Source organism: Acinonyx jubatus, chromosome A2 (genome assembly GCF_027475565.1).
Source record: "Acinonyx jubatus isolate Ajub_Pintada_27869175 chromosome A2, VMU_Ajub_asm_v1.0, whole genome shotgun sequence".
Lineage (NCBI taxonomy): Eukaryota > Metazoa > Chordata > Mammalia > Carnivora > Felidae > Acinonyx > Acinonyx jubatus.
In genome coordinates this window covers 53,242,863-53,263,700 of record NC_069383.1, presented here as the reverse complement: position 1 = coordinate 53,263,700, position 20,838 = coordinate 53,242,863, and the positions used below count along the sequence as shown (strand labels likewise).

The following is a 20,838-nucleotide window of genomic DNA, read 5'->3' as shown; positions in this document are numbered from 1 at the left end:
GAGAATCTAATCATAACCTTATTACCATTCTAAAATATATTCTAAATTCTAAAAGAAGTTACAAATGAAATTTTTACAAAAATCTATTTTTAGATAAGAAGTCTGTATCCTAAGAGAGATTTTCTTTCTTTCTTTCTTTCTTTCTTTCTTTCTTTCTTTCTTTCTTTCTTTCTTCCTTCCTTCCTTCCTTCCTTCCTTCCTTCCTCCCTCCCTCCCTCCCTCCCTCCCTCCCTCCCTTCTTTCCCTTCCTTCCTTCCTCCCTCCCTCCCTCCCTCCCTCCCTCCCTCTTTCTTTCTTTCTTTCTTTCTTTCTTTCTTTCTTTCTTTCTTTCTTTCTTTGTAGATTCCACACCCAGTGTGGGGCCATAACACGGGGCTTGAACTCATGACCCTGAGAGCAAGACCTGAGCTGAGATCAAGAGTCATATGCTTAACTGACTGAACCACCCAGGAGTCCCTCTAATGGTAATAGAAATGTGACATAAAAATGCCTCTGGGTGGCTCAGTAGGTTAAGCATCTGACTCTTGATTTCAGCTCAGGTCATGATCTCACAGTTCATGGGACTGAGCCCCACATTGGGTTCTGAGCTCACAGCACAGTCTGCTTAGGACTCTCTCTCTCTCTCCCTCTCTCCCTCTCTCTCTCTCTTTCCCTCTCTCTCCCTCTCTCTCTCTGCCCCTCCTCCACTCATGCCTGTGCTCCCCCTCCCTCTCTCTCAAAATAAGTAAACATTTATTTTAAATACGAAAAAAAAATGCCTTTGAATGACTAAAGCAGGGATAGAAGTTAGGAAAGAGTTAAGGTCGGGTATATTTACAAGAAAATCTTGCACATTTTTTACATTGAACTATTAATGAGGCACATAGGTAGGAAAAAATATAGAAGTTGGAAGGACACCACTATTCAGGTGCCAATAGCCACTGAACTGATCTCTCCATACTCTGGGCTCCCTATGCCTAGAACACCAGACTTTATGTGACTCTTTCAAAAAATAGCTGGCTTCATAACAGACTTCATAACAGGCTCTGTTAGCTTCTAATCATATGCCTTTCTTTTTTTTTTTTTTTTTTAACGTTTATTTATTTTTGAGACAGAGAGAGACAGAGCATGAACAGGGGAGAGGCAGAGAGAGAGGGAGACACAGAATCTGAAGCAGGCTCCAGGCTCTGAGCCCTCAGCCCAGAGCCCGACGCGGGGCTCAAACTCACGGACCCGGACCGTGAGATAGTGATCTGAGTTGAAGTCGGACGCTTAACCGACTGAGCCACCCAGGCGCCCCTATGCCTTTCTTAAAGTTACAGCAATTAAAAGGATCAGTCAAGGGGCTCCTGGGTGGCTCAGTCGGTTAAGTGTCTTGATCTCAGCTCAGGTCTTGATCTCAGTGTTGCTGAGTTCAAGCCCACTTTAAAGAAATAGATAGATTAGATAGATACATATACCAGTCAAGCAAACCACAAACTGCTTCTACGATTTCTTGAATATAACACATATTCCTATCTCAGGGTCTTTGTATTTACTATTCCTGGAAAATTTACTCTCCTGGAAAATTCTTGCCCCTAGTTTTTATGTTCTCCCCCTAATTCATTCAGACCTGATTCAACCAAGAGCTCCTGAGTCTCAACACATACTTTACCTACTCCACTTTATCTTCATAATTTTATCACTAATTGACACTGTATTATACATTTAGGTATTTGTATAACGTCTATCTCACCTAAAAGTTCTGATGCAGAAGGTCAAGAACTTAGTCTATTTTGGGGCACCTGGGTGGCTTAGTTGGTTAAGCGTAGGACTCTTGATCTCAGCTCAGGTCATGATCTCACATTGCAGGGGAATGGGCCGTGCCCTGCGTTGGACTCTGAGCTGACAGTGCAAGGTCTGTTTGGGATTCTCTCTCTCCCTCTCTCTCTGCCACTCCCCCACTTATGCATGTGTTCTCTCTCTCTCTCTCTCTCTCTCTCTCTCTCTCTCTCAAAATAAATAAACTTAAAAAAAAGAATTTAGTCCATTTTGTTCACTGCTACATTTCTAAGTGATTTCTGGAACATTTATGGGTTCAAAAAATACTTAAAGAATTAAACTAAATAATGAAAAAGTACTATTACTAAAATCCAAATACCAAATTTGCTAAACTTCAAATAACACCCAAACCAATGTTCCAAATTTCAAAAATGCCAAAAGACAATGAATGATATCAACATTTTGGGACTATTTCCAAATTAGGATACAAAATATTCTAAAGAGAAAAAGGAGGGTTATGATGTTCAAATAGATTACACTGTTATATTTTAGAAGCCCTTCTAAATATATTTTTTTAAGATTGAGTTGGGTTTTAAGAATACAGAATACACACTATCCTCACCACATAAATCTGGCTAAAAACATAAAACAAACTTAAATGCAAAATCTCCTAAATTAGTGATTCTAAAAGCATGGCCCATGGACTGAAGACCAGCCACAAATGTTATCACTAATTGAGAGGAAACAATGTAAATACAGAAATTGAGAGGAAACATTAAGAGACTTTTATAGCAACTTGATATTGCTTCACCATCCAAGTTGGTGATCAGCAAACTTACTTAACAGGATATAGTATAGATCAGTTAGGGGTTATCAAGTTTATGTGGTACCTCACATATGATGTGAGTTTCATGTTAATCATGTGCACTAGGTACACTTATTAGTCTGCAACAGACTGAAATTTTTTTAAAAACTGGTCCTTCACCACAAATACTTTGAGAAATACTGCTCTGAACCATAAGAGTTGTATTTACTTTGAATAAAAGAAATGCTATGAACCAAACTAGTCTATCAGAAATTTACCTTACAAACTATATCCAACATAGCCTGGTTAAATCAACATTCATCACAGGGTAATTTCAAAATATAAAGCAGTAAATTAGAAACAAGATTTCATTTATTAAAAAAATAATAAAGCTATACCTATACTTACTCTGTTTGGTGAAATAATTCTTACACATGGAAAACCTTAAAATAGCATCCACCGAAATACTTTGAAAACTAAAACCCTTCAAGAAAACAAGCTACCTATACATGTTATACAAATTAAAAAGCTTTGGCGAAAAGGAAAGAACAAGCAAAATGTGATTATTCTATTCAGTTTTTCCAGGACAAGTTTGGGGTTTGTCAATTTCACCCCTAGTCTTGTCTTTTGCACATAACAGTCGTGATGCATTTTATAGCATCATCAGTAGAAGCTGGGTTTTCCAGACCTCCTTCCTGAAGAGGTTAACTACTCAAATAACAACAGGCTCTAGTTTTGGAAGGTTAATCCAAAAGACACATAGATCCACACAGGACTGGACTCCAGGGTATAAGTTATTTTACCATCAAGTAATAAGACTAGTGGTGTCAGAGCTGCCATGTCATCTACCAAACTTGTGTACAAAAAGAATTACATTCCTCGTATCCCTCTCCTCTGTTCCCCCTCTTTCCGTTCTCAATAGCTTCCTCCTAGGCTATTATCCTAGTACCCTAGTCTTGCCTTCAATTTTTCCATTCTCCTATCTATCCTCCACATAGCCACCTTCCTGAAACAATAATCTGATCAAGTCATACCTTCAGTACAAAAGTCTAAATTGCTTATGATGGAGTTCAAGGCTCACCATGGTTACGACCTAAACCAATCTTTCCAGCTTCAGTTCAGTACCACCAGTCTTATTCTCTTGTTTCCTATTGCATTAGCCTATTTGCTATTTTCCAAATGCCATGCCTTTTATTGTCCACACTACTTCCAATCCTTTTCTATTCTATTATGAATAGTGGGATTTACAAGCACCAGAATCTGAAGTATAAATCATTTTACCACCTTCAAACTAAATTTTCTTTCTAAAAAAAGAGAAGGAAATGGGGGCGGGGGGTGGGAGCAAGAGAAAAGAAGGAAGCACAGAGAAACATCAGCCAGACAAAACTGCTTGCCATTCCTTGAGTGTTTTGCATTTTCTCAGCCCTCCATATACTATTCCAACAGCTTAGAATGTCCTTTCACATTACATATCTGGAAAGCTTATGCATATGCATCTAAGCATTCCCTTGAAAGCATGTATTTACTTATTTTCTCTCCTTTTCCTCTTTCAAGATAAAGACCATGTGTTACTACTCTTTGATTTTCTATTGCCTAACATTAAAGCTGGTTTATAGTGAGCATACAAATATTTGCTGAATGAACAAAGACATATAATGACGCTGACTTTCTAGGCTACCTCTAGCAAGATAGATAGATAGATAGATAGATAGATAGATAGATAGATAGATAGATAGAAAGAAGAGGAGGAACATGTTCAGAGATGGCTTTTAGAATATAGTAATAATCTACTTCTTAGCCTAGGGGATGGTACAGTGAAGTTCATTTTATTATAGTTCTTTTTTTTTATTATTCAACCATTTTTTTGAAAATACCGTATTCTACTCTCATCCCCTCTACACCACTTCCCAAATGTAATCAGATAAACAACCCATAATATATATTAAAGTTCTTTAAACATATACTTTTTCTAATTCTTTTATATATATGTGATATTTCACAATAAAAAATTAAAAATCAATCAATTGAATACTACAAGCACAATAAACTATAAGAGTACTTACCTCACTTTGTGGCTCCTGGATAACTTTATACAGAGATGAAACTAAAGAACTCTTCTCTTTCAAATTTGTGGCATAATTTGATAAAGATGTTTCTGGTAGTGTCTAAACAAATTTAAAAAAAATGTATTTTTATAATAGGCAAATCCATAAATAGAAAGTACATTACTTGTTACCAGAGGTTGGGGGGTGGGGGAGATTTGGAGTGACTGACAGGTATGGAATTTCCTTTTGGGGTGGTGGAATTAGATGCTGGTGTTAGTTGCATAACATTGTGACTATACTAAAAACCACTATATTTTCAGCCTAAAACAATGAATTTTATGTTATGTGAAATATATCTCAACAAAAAACATATTTAATTTTCTTGTCATCAACAAGGATAAAAATTAACATTAACACTTCATCTTTGATTGAACAGTTTGGGGTTAGAAATGAGAATACAAAACATATGTAAAGCTAGAGATATATTTTTTGTAGTATCATATAAATTCAAAATCTCATTAGCGGTATTGAATCCTACCTCTTAATAAACACGTTGTATATGGATCTAATGTTTCAAACCTTAAAGCCACAGATTATCTACCAAAGTAACTCCTGAGTTATATATGGTGACTGTTAACTTAGATAAGGCTGTTCAATTAACAGAGTTGGGGGCAAATTTTCTTCTCAGAACTGGTGAAAAAGATAGCCATACTACCAGCAAACTAATTTTCCTAATGCCATTTAAAATATGGATAACTAGGGGCGCCTGGGTGGCTCAGTCAGTTAAGCGTCTGACTTCGGCTCAGGTCGTGATCTCGCAGTCCGTGGGTTCGAGCCCCGCGTCGGGCTCTGTGCTGACAGCTCAGATCCCGGAGCCTGCTTGGGATTCTGTGTCTCCCTCTCTCTCTGCCCCTCCCCTGCTCACGCTCTGTCTCTCTCTGTCTCAAAAATAAATAAAAACATTAAAAAAATAAAATAAAAATAAAATAAAATATGGACCACTAATTACAGCTTGCCAGTACCACCCATTCAGAAAGGACACCATGACCAGAGAGGAATGGGAAGAGATCAAACTCCAGTATCAGACGGTTTAGGGTAAAAGTACTAGGGAAATCTGAAAAAAACAAAACAAAACAAAAACAAAACACTTCATTATAACAAATGACAAAAACCTACCCTTCTAGAGTATACCTCTTCCTTAATATCTGTCTCCAAGTCATTATTTTTTCTCATGCAAATTACCTCAATTAATCAGTCAACAAATGTTAATCTTGCAGTAGATACAGTGTCTCAGGATATTGCTAATAGTCATTCCACGGTATATACTATTTCTTATTTGTCCCATCTCCTAGTATTTAATAATTTAAAAGTTATGATTAGTGCATATACATGTACATGTACATAAACAGACACTGAAAATTAAACAGCATAAATGTTTGTACTAAGGATATATGATTCATTTTTACTTTACCATGAGTTCCTTAAGGGCAAAAACTATCTTATTATCTCTCCATCCACAGCACTCAGCACAAGGCCTCATACTCAAACCTCCGCTGAAGGGACTTAGTATAGATGAACAAAATGAGAATAAACACTGCCACTATTTACACTTCAGTAGATTCTTTAAAAATAGGTCACATTACATCTTAGGATATATAAATGAATAGATTCTTTTTTTAATTCAATAAGATAGTTTTGTTTACCAGAACAGTAAGTAAATATGAACTGTCTGGAAACCTTCCACCATTCTCCAGAGTAAAAAAAGAAAGTTTCACTGCAATTGCTTACATAAAGAGGAGATTAGGGCATTCTTCAATATTTCAAAAGCAAGTAACAAAAGATCTCCAGGCAACATTCCATTTCCGTTATTTGATCAAGAGTAACCTTACACTAGGGGAATTTATATAAAAGGGAGTAACGGTCAAATAAACAACAGATTTCTTTTTTTTTTAAGTTTTTTTAATATGTTTATTCATTTTTGAGAGAGACAGAGTGTGAGCGGGGGAGGGCAGAGAAAGAGGGAGACACAGAATCCAAAGTAGGCTCCAGGCTCTGAACTGTCAGCGCAGAGCCAAGTGTGGGGCTGAACCCATTAACCATGAGATCCTGACCTGAGCAGAAGTCAGATGCTTAAACTAATGAGCCACCCAGGCATCCCTATAAATAACAGATTTCTAACCCCCTGAATGGAAATGAACCTGAACTATATATATATAAAATACACTATTATATAGATGTGTATGTCTAACTATAAAATCTAAAATGGAGTGAATTGAAATATAAATTTTAAAAATGATTAGTAAATAGAAAGATTATTATGTTACATATACTATTTAGGCTAAAACTGGAACATTCATTAAAAATGTTCATTATAATTTTCAATTTATGTACCAATTAACCTTCATGAAATAAAACATTGTCTGTGAAACAGCCAAAGACAAAAGGATAGCTCTTCTCTGAAGAGACAAACTCCAGAAAATATCCTGGACCCAGGACACTGTGCTGCTAAATGAGAGGAAGTGTCTTCTAAAACTTAGTGCACAAGTCTGTCGTTATTTCATTTTGTGAATGTGGGAAAAGCTACTTTTGTCTATAGAAGGGGAGAAAATATAATTTCTGTGTTTATAAACAGTGTTTTGAAAAACTTAAGATCTAACCATGCCTAGTGGACTTAAGTACTACTATAGCAAACCTTTGAATTTTCTTGCACTGTACTAGTTCAAAGGTACCGGCCTTCTTAAATACCAGCTAAGTTTTCTCACTTTTCAGAAGGCAGAATTTTTGTCAGAAGACAAAAAAAAAAAGTAATGGGAAATTAGTCTTGGCAAAAGTTGAAGAAGACAGATGCTTCATACTAAAGTATCATTTGGCAGATGGCTTTTTAAAAACGTAAGGAGGTGATATGGGTTGGGTAGAAGAGAATTAATGAAGATAGACAGATGGATGGAGAGCCAATAAATAAAATAACTCTGTTCAACAACATTACACATAAGACTAGATTTTGAGATTCAGTGACTACAAGAAAATTGAAAAATTAGCAGTCTAGAATTCTGCTAGATAAATCTACACATAGCATTAAGGAAAACACAATACAATCTGAAAGTTAATACTTTACAAATCAATCTTTGAAAAGATAAAAACTGAATGATTCAGAAAATATTAAAATAATGAAGTCTCAAATCGAATCATTTTGTTGGTATATAAAGAGAATACTAATGAGGGCCTATAGCTAGAGTATATACGAAAAGTTTTTCCAAAGGCAAAAAAAATTTTTTTTCACACAACAAATTGTGTTCTCTTTGTGCATTTGAGAGCATAGTGAATGAAGTTAGGTTGGGAGTTCAAACTGTGACCATGGAACAACGTAAAACTAAAATCATCTTCACAGACCACCCACTCACTTTTTCTGATGAGGATATTGAAACCCAAAAAAGTTATGTGATTTTTCCAACATCATAAAACCACACAGCAGAATAATTATGATTAGATCAAACGGTTTCTGACATCTCAGCCCAATGTGCTTTGTAATACTTTATCAATCTGATGATCTTAGCTTTAATAGTACCATGGTTATTAAATTCAACAACCAAGCAAAGGCTTTCTCCTCCAACCCCTTCTCTCCCTCAATACCCCCCTCCTTTTCCCTCTCATTCTCTCCCTCTCTCTTTGCCTCTCCCTCTCCCTCTCCCTCTCCCTCCCTCTCTCTCTCTCTCTCTATATATATATATATATGTGCACATCCAAACTTCCTTTCTTATTTTAACCAAAATATGTAATTAACATTACAAATCATTTCAAAAGACAAAATACTTTTAAGAGATACGTTCTCAAGTACTTTTCTACCTTTTATTACCTTTAATATGCTGCTGATTTTGCCTGATAACCTTAATCTCTTCATTAAACATAAACAGAGCTGAATTCAACATACATGAACACAATTCAGAATAACATTCAAAATAATTTTCAGGAATGCTTACCAAATTAACCAAGAAACAGAAAATGTCTTCTTAACTAACTATAATACAGACTTGACAATAATTTAAAACATTTACTCAGTTAAATTGACTGGAAATTGGGTAAATTTAATCTTGAGGGTTAGAAGAAAATTAAATTAAATTACTTTTTAATTCATAGGGCCCAGGATTTTACTCCCATCCTCCCAATGGAAAAGTTTCTTTATCCTTGAATTAAACTTATAAAAATTTTGATAAAATAGCACTACTCACTAATACACTATTTAGATAAAATATTATTTAGATAATACTTTATTCACATCCTACTTTCTTTTAGTGGAAAATGGTACTTAGAAAATAAGATCTGGGTGCATAGTATACTCATTACTACTGGGGTGTAACTGTCATTGTTTCTCAGCCCTCCCAGTGAACAAACCTGGGAAATATATGTATGCATTTACATACGGATATACATGTATAATGATATCACATACATATTTAGATCCATGAGTCATACTGATTCTTACAATTCCAATCTAACACCTTAAGGTTCTTTCTTGCCATTCCCCATTCCATGTTTCTAATTCCTTTCTCAGACACTGAGAAACCTAACTCCCATTATCCTCCATATATTTATTTATTATAACCAACCTACCAATGTAACCCCTCTGGTTGAGTCTTCTACATGTCACCTCTGCAACCCTCCACCCTAGCTACCCACTTCTTCAAGCACTAGGGCATAGTGTTGCCCATACTGCTGCACTGCCCCTTTACCTTACTCTTCACTGCTACACTCACTAGGGTGCTATGTATCCAAGCCAGGAGGGGAAGGGAATAAACAAACAGGCAGGAAGGTAAGGAATCAGTCATGATTTTCAATTACTTGCCTTAACAGTTGACCCCTCCCCTATACCATTCTTTAACAGGCCCTCTTTCCACAACTTCCATATTAAAAAATGGCTAACTGGCTATATCTGCTTTTGCAAATTTGACTTCATTATCAAACATAAGAATCCTTAATAGTACTCAACTTTTAAATTTGACAATTTCCATCAACTGTCAAAAAAAAAATCATGGTATAATGAACCAAATTAAATACTCCTAAAGCAAAAAAAGCTTAAAACCTTGAATACTTACTCACAAAAACAACATATGCAGGGGAAAAAAGCACATACAAAATGTAATCAAATTATTAAAATATGTAGAAGGCACTATATACAGTGCACTTTTATAAGATTCTACCTCACGTTATGATGATTTAGGGGATCTGTAGAAGGATACTCAACTCCTGACTATAATAAATTACAAAGTAAAAATCTGCCCAGACATTTGTCAGGATGAGATAATAATGACTGATAAGACCAGCTGCAAAATTAACAGGAAACACCACTTCTCTCAAGGACACACTGCAGCTAAAGTGTCATAACAACCTCCCTTTTTTGAGTGACTAGCTATATCCTTATTCACTGAGAAGCCTTGTTATCTAAAATCATAGATATCAAAAACTTTGCTGTTTAAACATATATCAGTAAGAATGAAACATCCACTCTTTCCTGAAGGATCTAAGTCACCTTGAAACAGAGAAGCAGGCTTGATTTCTAGTCAAGGTGCAGAGCTTCATATAAGGGGTTTCTGAACACAACATTCCACATGGATGTTAACTGTGTAGTTTCCAAGACAACATGATCCTGGGTCCACTCTGAAGTCCATACCAGATTTTAACTCCATTACACACAGCTCTGCTTTGTGTTAAGCCCATCAAAATACTACTCCATTTAAATTTCATCTAGGAGCCCCTGGGTGGCTCAGTCAGTTAAGTGTCCGACTTCAGCTCAGGTCACGATCTCACGGTTTGTGAGTTGAAGCCGCGTGTCAGACTCCGTGCTGACAGCTAAGAGCCTGGAGCCTGTTTCAGATTCTGTGTCTCCCCTCTCTCTGCTCCTCCCCTGTTCCTGCTCTCTCCCTCTCTCTGTCTCTCTCAAAAATAAATAAACATTAAAAAAATTTTTTTTTTAATTTTTCATCTGAATTTCACCCTTCCTCCAAATACTATAATAATTTTGTCTTTTCCTCTGTTTGGTAAGTTGGCCATATAGTGCCTGTTGCAGTCTCCTTCACTGAAACAAGCCAATTAAGTCTGACTTTGTCAGACAATACATCTGTCCCAGAAAGTGGTGGGCTCATTAGGCTAGACAAAAAATTGATAGTTGCATTAAAAACTCTTCATTCCTCTGGTTCATGATCATGAAGTTCACGTAATTATGTGTAACAAGACCCAGAGGACAAGGAGAAGGTAATTAACTGGTTAAAGAACACAATTTTAGCAATTATAGAGAAAACTTCATAAGACAAGAAAACAAAAGTTAACCAGCTAGAGAAGAATCCATTGTTAGAAAGGTGGGCAAATATCTTTCCATCTTCTCCTCATTGTTGATCATGCCCACTCCCTTTGCCCTCTAAACTGGGAGAAACATTTAAACATTGAATTTTTGATGGTGGTTAGAAAGGGTAACATTAATAATCAGAAACTTTAACCATTCTTTGTGGTGTTGCTGTGAAAAGGAGAAAACAAAATCTTTTAACCACTTGGGAGAAAAAAAGGAATTGATTTCCTAGAAAAAACTACTATGTATAAATAATTCCCTATTAAGATTTGTTGGAACATATTTCTGCTTCCATAGATATTTAGCCTTTCAGTCATTAAAAAGAATAAAAATTACAAAAAGTAAAATAAAATATTTTTTTAAAAAGCCACTGTGATTTAAACCCCAGACAAAACTTCTTTGGAGTATAATTATTATATTGAGACAGTAAATATTACCTTAAACTCTGACAACCATTCCTCCACAACCCCTTTCTCTGAAGTGAACATCTTTCCACATCTGTTCTAGACCTCCAACCTGGAAGTTAACATAGAAAATGTTAAAATTTGTAATATATTTTATTTTTAGATTACTATGAATAGAACTAATCCTATAAAATTGTGTTACTTCTTCTTTGTGAAATTAAGGCAGATTCAAACATAAATTAGTAGGCTCACTTCAAAACAATGTGCACAAACAAGTATTCAAATGCAAGAATTATAACAAAAGTATAAATATCACAACATAATTAAATTGGCTCTGCAATGTTCATTCAGCCTTTAGGAATGCCAGCTGCAAAACATACTGAATACTTTCCCCCAGTTTCAACGAAATAATTCCAAAATATCATGCATCTTAAGAAAATTTCAGAAAATAATTTAAAACTGCAAAAATATAAAAAGACATGCTACAAAACTGACTTTGTACAAAGCAGTTTAGTAATTTAATTTGCTTATATTTTGATTCTTTACGATCTATTTAGGCAAGCCAATTGGCTCCCTGAAAGCTTAATACTCATAAAACAAGAGTAAAAGTGATAATATGCAAGATAATGATCACATTCAACAATAGTTATTCAGATTGGGATTTAGTTAAGTAAAATTAAGGGGAAAAAAGAAGCTAAAGAACATGCAAAACAAATTTAGCTCAAGCAAAATTGCTGTGAAAATACAGTGTTGTTTTCTTCACCCATCTATATGAACGTAGACCTAGAAACTGTTTCTTGAGGAAAATCTTAGCTCTATCTGAATTTCCTAAACCCCTAATTCAGCACAAATCCTGCATGAGACTTAATTTTTATCAGCATAATCATGTAGTAGAAATAGAGGTATAATTGCCCGAAACTTAATCTTGATTCTATTACTTATTTGTAGTAGAACCTTAGGCAAGTTATTTACCTTAATTTTTTCATCTGTGAAATACAGATAACCATAGCACCTACGGTCAAGGGTTATGATTAAATGAAAAATGCAAATAAAAGCACTTATTACAGTACCTGGCAATAAGGCTTTAAATACTATGCAAAATTTGTACCATATTACTGATTTTATAGAACTGTCCATTCAGATAAATTGGGCTTTGGAATTGTGTCCCAAATGTTACCCAAAACACTGCTATCTCACATGTTATCACCTTTAAAATCCAAAAAAGGAGAAAATTCACATCTTCAGTTTTTACGACTAGGAAAAACTCTCCTTTAAGGTAACTGGTTTGCTTTTACATATGGATACTGTGAATCTCATAACTGATTCTCTTTGCTTTGACTCTAATAAAATGGGAGTTACAGTTTCTGCCCTAACTCTGTATACAAAAAAGCAGGCCTGAATTAATCTTATCTGTCGTTTTACATTATACTCTTATCCTTATTTTATTTCTTCATTTTTATTTTTATCTTGTTACATTATACTTATTTGTGAAGCAAAATGAAGGAAAGTAAATTTAAATACACATGTTTTCTTTTGTATTGATTCATTGTTTATTTAGTAAATTAAGATAGAAAATTATCACAAATAAAACGATGTTACATCAAATTACAGAGAATTGGGGAGGTGAAATTTTTACAAAAATTCAAAACAACTCCCTAGTTAAAATTAATTTTTAAAAGGTTGAAAGGAATCAAGAGGGATTTGACTATCAAGAATACTCAAGCAATCTTGAAGAACAACAGAGCTACAGGACTTGAACTTGTAAACATCAAGGTTTACTAGAAAATTTAACAAACATTATAGTAGTTAAGCCAGTGTGTATTATCAAAAGGGCCAAAAAGAATCAATGGAATGAAACAGGGTGGCCAGGAAAAAAATATATATATATTAAATAATATAATATATATAATATTATATAATTATATATATGTTATATTGTATAATTATATAATTATAATATTTTTCTGGCCACCCTGTTTCATTCCATATATATATACATATATATACACACACACACACACACACACACACACACACACATACATATGGAGAACCATGACCTAGTAGTTCATACCACATGCAAAAATCAGTTCCAGTTGGATCTTAGATTTAAGTGAAAAAGGTAAAACAAAAAGCATTTGGAGAAAAACATAAGAGAATACATTCATAACCTTAGAGTAGGCAAAGGTTTCTTAAACAAGCAGCACAAAAGCACTGTTCATAAAGCAATTAAAAAAATAAATTGGACTTCATTAAATTAAGAACTTCTGTTTGTCAACAAATGAATGAATAAAGAAAATGCAGTGCACAATGAAATACTATTCAGCCTTAAAAAGGCAATCCTGCCATTTGTGACAAAATGGGTGAACCTGGAGGACATTATGCTAGGTGAAATAAATCAGGCACAGAAAGATAAATACTCCAATATTTCACTTATATGTAAAGGCTTAAAAAGTCAAACTCATAGTTAACAGAGAGTAAAATGATGGTATCCAGGGGCTACGGAGGTGGGGGCAGTGGGGAGATGTTGGTCAAAAGATGTACATTTTCAGTCACAAGATAAGTCCTGGGGATCTAATGTACATACAGCATGGTAACTACAGTTGACAATGTATATTTGAAATTTGCTGAGAGAGTAGCTCTTAAGTGCTCTCACCACACACACAAAGATAACTAAGTGAGGTAATGGATATATTAATTAGCTTGATTGTGGCATATCAAAATATTGATACCTTAAATACATACACCTTTTATTTGTCAATCACACTTCAATAAAGCTGGTGGGGTTTGGGGATGGGGGGAAGGGAAGAACTTCTGTTCATCAAGTTACCACTAAGAGAATGAAAAGACAAAGCCAAAGGGTGGGAGATGATATTTGCATATCATATATCTAACAGAAGTCTCATATACAGAACTCAAATTAGTAACAAAAGGCAGATAATCCAGTAGGAAAAACAAGCATAACAGTTACCCAAATGAAAAACCTAACGTATGAAAGGTGTTCAACACACACACACACACACACACACACACACACACACACTTGCAAGTGTGGCTAGAATGAATAACAAAAATCCCAAGTGTTGAAAAAAGATGGAGCAAACAAAATATTCATAAGAGCTGGTATGGATATAAATTGGTACAATATCTTGGAAAACTCTTTGACAATATCTTCTGAACTTGAACAAATGCATCTTCCACAGACCAACAATTCCACTCATAAAAATATACCCTAGAGAAATGTGGATATACGTTTTCTGAAAGATGTGCTTAGTTAGGAATTCTCAGAGCAGCAGTTTTTGTAAACAGTTAAAAACTAGAAACAAACCAAATGTTCATCAAGAGTAGAATGGATAAATATACCACATGGAGTTCTATACAACAATGACAATAAGAAAACTATAATTATATCAGTGTCACAATGTTGGGGAAAAGAAGGCAGACGAAAGAGTACATGCTCTGTAACTACATTTGCATACACTTCAAAAACAGGCAAAACTAATTGATTGTGTTAAAAGTTAGGATAATGCACTCTGGAAAACAGTATGGAGGTTCCTTAAAAAACTAAAAATAGAACTACCCTATGATTCAGCAATCGCACTACTAGGTATTTATCCAAGGGATACAGGTATGCTGTTTTGAAGGGGCACATGCACTCCAATGTTTATAGCAGCACTATCAACAATAGCGAAAGTATGGAAAGAGCCCAATGTCCATCGATGGATGAATGGATAAAAAAGGTGTGGTATATATATACAATGGAGTATTACTCGGCAATCAAAAAGAATGAAATCTTGCCATTTGCAACTACGTGGATGGAACTACAGGGTATTATGCTAAGCAAAATTAGTCAGAGAAAGACAAAAATCATATGACTTCATTCATATGAGGACTTTAAGACACAGAACAGATGAACCCAAGGGAAGGGAAGCAAAAATAATATAAAAACAGGGAGGGGGACAAAACATAAGAGACTCTTACATATGGAGAACAAACAGAGGATTGCTGGAGGGGTTGTGGGAGGGGGGATGGGCTAAATGGGTAAGGGGCATTAAGGAATCTACCCCTGAAATCATTGTTGCACTATATGCTAACTAACTTGGATGTAAATTAAAAAAAAAAAAAAAAAGTTAGGATAATGGTTCCCCTGAGGGAATTATTTCTTGGGTTCTAGTAATATTCTGCTTCTTGATGTAGAGGCCAGTTACTAAATTTTCATTTAGTGAAAATTCACCAAGCTTAACACTGATTTGCACATTTTTCTGTGTGTATATTATACAATAGTAACACCAAATAGCCAGACCTCTTATCTTCCACTTGACAAGAGATCAAATGGGAGACCTCAACTGCATACCTGAGTTCATCTGTATCCTCACGTGTTTCACAGGCATGCAAGCTCAAGTAAAACTTGAGCCTTCTTCTGTAGAACTCAAAAGAGAGGTCTCAAAATACCTCCTTATCCTTGAAACTTTCACAGCCTCACCACCACTATCTGCCTCTGGTCTACCAAAACCAAAGTCATTATTCCCTTCATCCCTGATTCCTGTTTAAATTGGGAACCACAAGAAGCTACCACCCCCAGGTTACACTCTGCCTTCACACACTAAGGTTTATAACTCTTGTACACTCTATTTTACCGCCATCTCCCATCCCATCTTAATTCTGGAAAGAGGTTCTTTCACTGTGCCTTCTGAAATTAACAATCTGTTAGCAGCCAAATCCTCTACATCTTCAACAATTCTCTGTATGTCTCTTTCTTCTTATTCTAACACGAAGCCTGGTTCTTCTCTAAAGACACTGCTTTCCCTGTGATCTTCTCAGAGTGGCTGCTTTTCCTCATGTAGCCCTGGAAGAAACCACTGGGCCTAGAGGTAAAATAAGTGTCCTTCTTCCTCCTTATTATCATTCCAGATCATTCTCCCTCTCTCTTTTTAAAATATCCACCCAACATTACCCTGAAACTCCTGTAGCTGCCATCTATCAATCAAACCCACCACTATCCCTCCCCTTCATTTGTAAATGACCTTAGCTCTGACTCACTGTCCCTCTTTCAAACTACTCAGACTTAAATTCTTGGTGATTATTTTCTCACACCCTGAACTCTTAATCCCTAAAAATCTCCAACAACACTGTCTTCTTCCCTGCCTCAGCTACTCAATCCTATGATCATAACCTAGATGAGCTATTCTCAAACATTTGGTCAGAGCCATTTTACACTTCAAAATATTGGGCCAACCTAAAGGAATATCCAATGGCCAAAGCTGGAACAATTTCAGCAATGAAACAAATAACTTAGTACTGAATTATTACCCAAAGTATAAAATAAGCATACATCAATCCATATGGAAAGACAAGACATACATACATAAATATATAAAATTTAGAGAGCAAGAGACAAGGCTTCCTTTCATAAGAATTCCAAATGATATATCCAGGAGGAGTTTACTCCCTGACTCCCTATTGAGAATGTGTTGTATATAGTGATTTGTTTCCAAAGAATAGGATATAGAAAGGGGAAAATAGTAACTTTATAAGAGAAATCTGTCAAACACTGACTTGATCAAGATTAACCTCAACCATGATGTCATGTGAATATCACGCACCCCTGATATGATATGATGAGAAGGGCACTTAACCACTGTGGTATTCTTTCTAAAAACCCATAATCCCAATATAATAATGAGAAAAACATTAGAGAAAACTCAATTTAAGGGATGTTCTACAAAATTTCCAATCTGTACTCCTCAAAGGTAACAAGGTCATAAAAAAACAAAAAAGACCAGGAAACTCTTAGAGACCAGAGAGACTAAGGTGACATGACAACTAAATACAATATGGTATCCTGGAACAGATCCTAGAACAGAAAAAGGACAATGATGAAAAAACTGATGAGATCCCAATAAAGTCTGGAATTTAGTTAATAGAAATGTAATAGTAATGACAAATGTACAATCCTAAAATGACATTAAGAGAAACTGAATAAAAATAGAACTACCCTATGACCCAGCAATTGCACTACTAGGCATTTATCCACATGATACAGGTGTGCTGTTTCGAAGGGACACATGCACCCCCATGTTTATAGCAGCACTATCAACAATACCCAAAGTATGGAAAGAGCCCAAAGTCCATCGATGGATGAATGGATAAAGAAGATGTGGTATATATATACTATGGAGTATTACTCAGCAATCAAAAAGAATGAAATCTTGACATTTGCAACTACGTGGATGGAACTACAGGGTATTATGCTAAGTGAAATGACTCAGTCAGAGAAAGACAAAAATCATATGACTTCACTCATATGAGGACTGTAAGAGACAAAACAGATGAACATAAGGGAAGGGAAACAAAACTAATAAAAACAGGGAGGGGGACAAAACAGAAGAGACTCATAAATATGGAGAACAAACTGAGGGTTACTGGAGGGGTTGTGGGAGGGGGGATGGGCTAAATGGGTAAGGGGCACTAAGGAATCTACTCCTGAAATCATTGTTGCACTATATGCTAATTTTTAAAAATAAAAAATTAAATTAAAAAAAAGAGAGAAACTGAAGCTGGGTGTGTGATATTTGGGAATACTCTCTACTATCTTTGTAACTTTTCTATAAATCTAAAATTGTTCATAAAATTATTTTTAAAAATTATTGAGGCTCTGAAAAAGTTGTTTATTTATGTAGGTTAATATCTATTGATATTTACTATATTTAAAAACAAAACAGAAATTTTTAAAAAACAAGAACACATAAGCATCCCATTAGTCATCACTTACCATGTAGCCTCTGGAAAGAACCACTGTTTATTTATCAATGGGAATGAAAAAGACAAATAGAAGCCCTACTATTATTATGAAAATAGTTTTAAGCTTGTAGACTACATGAAAGGGTCTTAGGGATTCCCAAGAGATCCCCAAATGATCCTTTGAGAGCTACTGCTCTAGTCCTTCTCATTACCCACTTTGATCTCTCATATCTTTTCAGCACACCCTTTTATGCACTCAAACCCCAAAACCTTTTGACCGTACCGGACATAATGTCATATCCCAATATTCTTTCTCTCCTTGCCCATTTAAATTATTAGTCAATTCTAATCACCATTTTGAATATACTTTCTCAGCTATTTTGCCTTTAATTGTTTATTCCTCTGGAAAAATACAGCCCTGGTAAAATCCAACTCTCTACATGGTCCATGTCAGCACCACTCAGCTGAACAAAGTGGAGAAAATGACTAAAACAACACTTAAAAGTTATGACCAAGAACCTTAAGCATGCCCTTAAGGCTACCTGGCAATCATGCAGAGTTCCCCTATAGTCTACTCACTTTCCCACTCTCCTGCTTGTTTCATGTATTGTATCTGATACTCAAAACCCCAAAACCTTCTCCCCATTCTAACTCTTGGCTGATAATCTTAATTCCCACTTCACTGAACAATCACAAGAAAATTACCACATATTCACAAATGTCTACATACCTAAAGCATCTGTATCTATACACTCCATCTTCCCTTCTGGTAACTATAAATGAATTGTCCATGAACCTATTTGAGGCCAATCCTTTGAATAATGCACTACAATTATCCTCTCTTACCTACCTAACAAAATCACTTTAACAAGTCTCCGTCTCTTCCTAATTAAATTTGTCCCTCGCTACTAATTCATTCACCTCAAAAAGCTCTTAACCTCATTTCCTCTTTAGCTATCTTCACATTTCCTGTTCCAGTTTTACATTAAAACTTCTCAAAAGAGTTGTATGCTTGTTTCTAATTTCTATCTGCCCTTACTATTTTTTTTTTTTTTTTAGTTTTTAAAAATCAACTTTGAGGTACAATTTATATACAATAAAATGTACACATTTTAAATGTTCAGTTCTATATATCCAACCTTTCCAGTCAATCCTCCAATCCCCTATCTCAGGCAACTACTGATTTGATTTCTATCACTATAGATTATTTCAGTCTGCACAAGAGCTTCATATAAATGGAGTCATATATTATGTATGTGTGTTTCTGGCTTCATCTTCTCAGCATAATGTTTTTGAAATTTATTAACGTTGTTGAGTATATCAATAGCTTGTTCTTTCTTATTGCTAACTTTTATGAACATACCACAATGTATTTACCTGTTTACCTGTTGATTGACATACAGATTACCTCTAGTTTGGACCTATTATGAATCAAGCTGCTATACACATTCACCTGGCAGACTACTATCTGAAGATGACCACAACACAATCTCCTTACAAGATAACTTGGACACATCTGTCTCATCAAGAAGTGCAATCAATGTAACCTCCCTTTCAATGTAGGTAAGCTTGTTACCATGGCTAGGTCACAGAGGTGATATAGCTTCCACTTGATTCTCTGTCGGACCATCATTCTCAAAACCTATCCACTGTATTATGAAAATGCCCAAGGACTAACATGGAGAGGCCACATGTAGGAGTTCTCCATTGACAATCTTACTGACTCCCCACTAATAGTCAGCATCAACCAGCAGACCTATGAGCACACGAGTCTTCAGATAATTCCAGCCCCCAGTCACCCCTAGCCTTTGAGCCCTCTCAGCTAAGGCCATAAACATAGACAAAACAGAAAAGTCATCTTACCTGTCTTTTCTCAAATCCTTAACTATAGAATCCATAAGCATGATAAAATGGCTTTATCCACGCTACTAAATTTGGGATGGTTATGCAGCAATAGCAACTGGAACAATTTGTATACAAATCTTATGGGCACATTTTTATTTATCTTGCTAAAACACCTATGAGTAGAATTGCTAGGTCATGTAATAACAATATGTTTTAAATTTTTTTCTTTTTTTTTATTATTTTTTTAATATGAAACTTATTGTCAAATTGGTTTCCATACAACACCCAGTGCTCATCCCAACAGGTGCCCTCCTCAATACCCCTCACCCACCCTCCTCTCCCTTGCACCCCCCCATCAACCCTCAGTTTGGTCTCAGTTTTTAAGAGTCTATTATGTTTTGGCTCCCTCCCTCTCTAACCTTTTTTTTTTTTTTTTCTTTTTTTTCCTTCCCCTCCCCCATGGTCTTCTGTTAAGTGTTTCAGGATCCACATAGGAGTGTAAACATATGGTATCTGTCTTTCTCTGCCTGACTTATTTCACTTAGCATAACACTCTCCAGTTCCATCCACATTGCTACAAAAGTCCATATTTCATTCTTTCTCATTGCCATGTAGTATCCCACAGTGTGTATAAACCACAATTTCTTTATCCATTCATCAGTTGATGGACATTTAGGCTCTTTCCATAATTTGGCTGTTGTTGGAAGTGCTGCTATAAACATTGGGGTACAAGTGCCCCTATGCATCAGCACTCCTGTATCCCTTGGGTAAATTCCTAGCAGTGCTATTGCTGGGTCATAGGGTAGATCTATTTTTAATTTTTTGAGGAACCTCCACACTGTTTTCCAGAGCAACTGCACCAGTTTGCATTCCCACCAATAGTGCACAGCCTCACCAGCATCTATAGTCTCCTGATTTGTT

The 20,838-nt window shown here is 35.5% G+C and overlaps 1 protein-coding gene across 3 annotated transcripts in view; it reads right to left on the bottom strand.

Annotated features, from left to right (window-relative positions):
- The window catches only part of HYCC1 (hyccin PI4KA lipid kinase complex subunit 1), a 96,726-nt gene that overhangs the window by 40,849 nt on the left and 35,039 nt on the right, over positions 1-20,838 (bottom strand). For all 3 annotated transcript variants that reach the window (XM_027075116.2, XM_027075117.2, XM_053218309.1), the window contains exons 2-3: positions 11,365-11,443; positions 4,609-4,710 (exon numbers count right to left, since the gene is read on the bottom strand). In XM_027075116.2, the coding sequence (XP_026930917.1) occupies positions 4,609-4,710; positions 11,365-11,415 (153 nt within the window). In that variant the 5' untranslated portion in view covers positions 11,416-11,443. The remainder of the gene's footprint in view (positions 1-4,608; positions 4,711-11,364; positions 11,444-20,838) is intronic.